At 40.5% G+C, this 5,378-nt stretch overlaps 1 protein-coding gene across 1 annotated transcript in view; it reads right to left on the bottom strand.

Annotated features, from left to right (window-relative positions):
* Positions 1-5,147, bottom strand: part of TCTN1 (tectonic family member 1) — an 11,657-nt gene extending 6,510 nt beyond the window's left edge. Inside the window, exons 1-5 of the mRNA XM_009998423.1 lie at positions 5,029-5,147; positions 3,084-3,214; positions 2,308-2,474; positions 1,855-1,942; positions 885-994 (exon numbers count right to left, since the gene is read on the bottom strand). Of these exons, the coding sequence (XP_009996725.1) occupies positions 885-994; positions 1,855-1,942; positions 2,308-2,442 (333 nt within the window). The 5' untranslated portion in view covers positions 2,443-2,474; positions 3,084-3,214; positions 5,029-5,147. The remainder of the gene's footprint in view (positions 1-884; positions 995-1,854; positions 1,943-2,307; positions 2,475-3,083; positions 3,215-5,028) is intronic.
* Between the last annotated feature and the right edge of the window lie 231 nt (positions 5,148-5,378).

Below are 5,378 nucleotides of genomic sequence, written 5' to 3'. Positions count from 1 at the left end.
CCTGCTGATAGCTCTGGGCTCTGTGAGGAGATTGGAAAGGGTCTTTAAGCAGTGACTCACCATGGAGTACTAATTACATTAATTTAAATAATCACATAAATTAAAAACTTGTTGATGGTGGAGAGGATGCTGCTTCTTGGTGACCTTCAGCTTCTGGAAGGAGCTCTCAGGGTAAGACATGATGCATTTCAGTTTCAATTTTACATGTATGGTTTCTTTGTCTTATTTTCTATCTGTTTGGGGCATTTATTCACACAAAAGAGATCATTCTCCAGTTCAAAAAAAGGAATGAAAAAGTAAGCTTAGCTTTGAAAAATAACCCCAGAGGGGATTTGGTAGTAGAGTGGTTACAAACCAACCTGCTCTCAGTGGGGTAAAAGGTCACGTTCTTTGACGTGTGTGCAATACCTCACTGTTGAAAACTGAGGCTTGTAAGAAGGTGTCTGTGCAGAGGATTCCACCTTACAGGTTCTTTTTTAAAGTACAAAGGTTTATCAACTCTTTAAAACTCAGATTTCTTAGAATTGTGCACTCTGGGAACAGGTCTTTGGAAAAGCCTGCACATGCAGAAAAGCATGAACTGCTGCCCCTGCAGGAAGCACTAGCTCAGGGACACAAGCTGCTGTCTTCAAGACCATTATTTTGTTGGCTAAGCAGAGAACAGTCAGTGCTGCTGTGACCAAAGACTGAAATAAAAACCCTTCCAGAGGATTTCTGTATAAAAGCTTTTTGCATGGGGAGTTGTTTTTTTTTCCTCTCCCAACTCTCAATTTAAAAAACCCAAATAAAACTCTGTATCCTTGAATAAATAGAAGTGACTTAATTCTGTAGATGCAAGAAGATCAGTAATAGATAATATACTGCATGTTTCAAATCATACTTACTGCTAAAATGCTGGAGTTGATGTAGAAGCCCATGCTCACTGCTTGGATGCTGCCACATGTCTCCACACTTACTGACCTCGTGCACTTTGTAGCCTGGTTTACTAAGAACCCTGGAAAAGAGTCACAAAGCACTGCTGAAGGAACTGAAAGTCATTATGAAGAGCACAAACACAAAACAAGGCAAGAACCTCAAGCAAAAGTGAAGGGCAACATCATTCCCATTGCAGAGCAGGTTTGATGTGAGCTGCAAAGAATGAGCTTCCTCAGATCCTCCAAAGATGCCAGCAGACAAAATATTGCTTCTTAACAAGAGAGGCTCAATAAAACCCAGATTTATTACTTCATCTTTGGAGATCTCATAAGATTATTTTTTTTTTCTTTCCCAAGAGACATCTTGCTGTGGTTATTATCATGATTGTGATGATAACATAGTAACAACAGTGGGTCTGGAAAATGCTGGGGTTTGGTTGTGGCTGTGGCTTTAGTTGGGCTTTTTTTTTCCCCTCCCCCTCTGCAGATTTTCAGGAAACTGTGTGAAAGGTTAAAATGTAGAGCTCAAGCCTGACTTGTGTTGCATCCAGGCTGTGAAAAGAAGCTCTTTGTACCAAAGGAACATCTTACAGAGGTTGCCCAGTTGGGTCTTGCTCTGTGTAATACCCTCTTCCCTCATGGTGTCACCCTTGTGCTATTTTATTAAATCAATTATGCCAAATAGGATATTTTATTGTTAGATAAATGACTCATTAACAAGAATCTCAAAGGTTTACATATCTAACTTTTACTCTAGATGCAACACAACTTCCAATCTATGTCAAAAAAAGAAACCCCACAGAAACAGAAGCTGTTTGAAAAATACTTGTTCTTCATCTGAATTTACATTCATGTCTGTGCCAATTTATTGATTGACTAAGCTCAGGACAGGCCAAAACACTCTAAAGCAAATAAACTGGAATTCAATGCAATTTCCAACCTGCAGGATTCACATCTGAGCACCAGGAGGTAACAACAGGACTGGGCAGTCTTAGAAATGCATCCACTGTCTGCACAGGAGCACCAAACTGCCAAAGAAAACAAGACCATTCAAGCACACAGGTGTGTTTCAGCCCATGGAAAGACTTGGAGCATTTTTAGTAACAATAAACCTGAAGAAAAGTAGTACTTAATTTCCACTACATACACAGTGCATGCTACTTTGTGCATCAGTTCTTATTTTTTGAAAGATCTTTAAAGATCTAGTTCACTTTTTAAGTGAGCTAACACAAACCACTTTGCATTTATACATTTCTATATGTAAAGACCAAATTCAAGTTTGCCTTTTCCACAAGAACTGCACTTTTTATTTATTTGAAAAGCAGCTGCAAACAACACTCCCTTCTTCTTTTATGAAATAATCTAATACCAATTCCATCAGATAATGATTTACCTCATATCTGTAAGTTTCATTTGCATCAGCAGGAGGTTGAGCATCTGGGTCCACGTTCCAGGTGTCAGGCTCAGCACTGAAAGCAGCACTTCCAAACTGCTCAAGCAACTGATCAAAATTTTCAGCAGTAGGCATTTCAGGGGAACTGAAGGAGAGTGCTTGGTCATCTGTCCAAACATTTTAAGAACAACACAACTTTTAGGAGAAAAGAGAGAGTATTTAGTAACAATTTTTCCTCCTTGAGTTGTTAACAACTTGGTGAGAGAAAGATACCAACACAGGTTTTTTTCCTAAGAGAAAACCCAGGCAGTGTTTTAATTCATCATTTCACCCAGATCCATGAAAGCCCAAACTTAAAACTTCAGAGGTAAGCCCCTTGCTTTCAAAATCATGGTTTCTAACATGTTTCAAAACAAAGAGCATGGAAACTGTAGACACTAATTAACAAGTACTGAGATGATTATTGCACAATCAGAATTAAACTGAGAACACAGCACTGATCGTTTCTTGCTTCCCACAATTCACTTCAACGCTGGACATAAAGTTATTTTTTAAAAAAAAGCCAATACACAGGATTTTTTTCAACACAGAAGACTAAGAGTTACAGATGTTTTAACTCCAGAGTTTCACAAGTGAAAGGACTGCAGCATCAGGACTGTGCATACAGAACAACCAGTTTTCTGACAGGTTTAGTTTCTTTTAATTTTTGTTTTTGGTACCTAAAGAGTTTATTTAAAAAAAAAAAAAAGCCTAAAATTGGTAAAAACCCTCCTTACAGTTTGTGGCATGAATGCAGAAAATACTGGGATTGACTTGGTCAGTTAGTTCAAATATCCTTTCTGGTGGATTTGCTTCCACATCAAGTGAATATACAGCAGCTTTCTGACTGCACAGGTGGCTGTCACCCCTGCAAACAAAAATAATAAGCTCAGTGATCCACTATAAGTCAGCATTGACCACATTTTAAAGTTCTTTTCATGTACTGTACAGCAATTGTGCCTCCTTGGGAAGCCTGTATTGTTTTATACTGGGTGCTTAGTAATTAATAATAGAGAATAGAGAATTCTCCAATGTATTTTTATCTAGCAGAGGAAGCAGTGTGAGCAGCAAGATGAAGAAAGAGACAGATGAGGGGGAAGGGAAGAGCCTGACCAGTAATATTAGAGCTAAAATGAGAAGTTGGGTGGGATCCAGGTGGTGTGAGACACCAGAAACACAGGGTGCACCACAGGCCAGGTGCAGCCCAGGAGCACTTGTATTTACACAGCACAAGTGGGAAGAATGACCTTCATGGTAGCTGATGGCATGTGGGACAGAAAAGTTTTCAGATTCCTGAATATTAGGGTAATATTCACTTGGAGGGGGTACCAGGAAAAAAATTCTGGTTGAGATGCACTTCAAAGAAATGGCAGAGTGAGAAATAGGAAGGTGGAATAACCCCTCAGGAGTTGGCATCATTAAATCACTCTTTTTCTGCTGTCAGAGACTGCATAGCCTCTTCCTTGGGATCAGCCTTTCAGTAACTAACACAATTATGCAAATAATTATGCAAATAATGAGATTCATACTAATTGCAGCCATAGGAAATCCCATGGATTTTCATGCAAAATGAACGTTTTGCACAAGAATTTGGGGAAAGAAACAACTTCATTTTATGCATTTCTAGTTGACAAAGAATAATGACCTGAGACAATTAAACTGTCACTCAGGGAGGCTGATTAGACCTTTCTGATGTTTATAAGTAGGGTGTAAGTGGGTAGCAGTAGTCATTGTGTGCAAGAACAATAAGAAACCACAGTCTGAGATGATTGCTAATTCCAATTTCAAAGCACCAAGAATAAACGCCAGTGTTCAGATTGGCACCATTTCTGCAGAAGGTGGGTTGAGGAGCTGTACTTGGTGTTCTGAGAAGTCACCCAGAGATTATTTATTTTTTTTTATATGACAATTTTGAAGTGAGCTTTCTTAATTCCTTAGTGGGAAGGTGAAATGGGGTGAAGGTTTTTTTCAGATTAACTGTAAATAGTAAAGGAACAGCTACTGGCACGAGTCTGTTGATATAAGGTTACAAGTTGCTGTTTGTAAAGTGACAGCCTGGCAGGTTGGCAGCAGGCTGGGACACTGACTTGTAGAACTGGGGTCAGAATGATGCTCAAGCTACTTCATTAAGGCCTGAATTGATCCAGTTTCTAGCTGATATCAACCCCAATGAAAGAGGTTACTGATAAATTGCTTATGACCTAGGGAGGTGGCCAGGTGGTCCCATGGTATCAGCTTTCTTAACTCCCAGACAATGCATCACAGTGATGCAAGACTGAAAATGCAAGGGCAGGTTGGACAGGGCTCTGAGCAACCTGATTAGTGGGAGGTGTTCCTGTCACTGCAGGGGGCTGGATCTGGATGATCTCTGAGGTCCCTTCCAGCCCAAACCATTCCATAATTCCCCCAACACAAGGCATCACCACCCAAAGACAGTAGCACAGGGAAAGAAGAGAAAAACAAGGAGTGTGAGGGAATATGAGAATGAGGAACTGAGGTGGGAACTTTGCTGTTCTAGCTGGTTGGGATCAAAAGTTTACAGGCCTAGTGCAGGGAGGACTGGTGAAATGGCAGGGAGGAGCTGGGATGGTGGGGGGAGATGGGTTAGGACTTGGTAAGGAGAGGACACAGGCAGCAAATAAAGCAGGATTTTCTCTGTCATGCAGCTCTGGATCCACTTACGTGACAACAGGGACTGAACATGTAGTGAAGAGGCTGAACTCAGCTGTGCTGCAGTCGGGGTCACAGCAGCAGTTCACATCACACTGTGCCACCAACAGGTCACACACACACAGCTTGGCAACTGCAGGAGAGAGGTAAATTAGAATGACAATCAGAACTTCCCACACTGCAGCATGTTCCTGACACTAATTTTTCACCCTCCCTTATTTCTGACAATGGCCAAAAGTCTGTATTCAAATTATTTCCCCACACACACACCTTGTTTAAAGCCATTTTTAAACCTCATCTTTTCCGCTACTTAGCTGATCTATTTGGAACACAATAACAAAACCAAGGGCATAAAATCTGAT

This window comes from Chaetura pelagica, unplaced genomic scaffold (assembly GCF_000747805.2).
Source record: "Chaetura pelagica isolate M959 unplaced genomic scaffold, ChaPel_1.0 scaffold585, whole genome shotgun sequence".
In the NCBI taxonomy this organism is placed as follows: domain Eukaryota; kingdom Metazoa; phylum Chordata; class Aves; order Apodiformes; family Apodidae; genus Chaetura; species Chaetura pelagica.
Note: the sequence above shows the minus strand (reverse complement) of the source record. Positions and strands in the feature narration are given on the sequence as shown.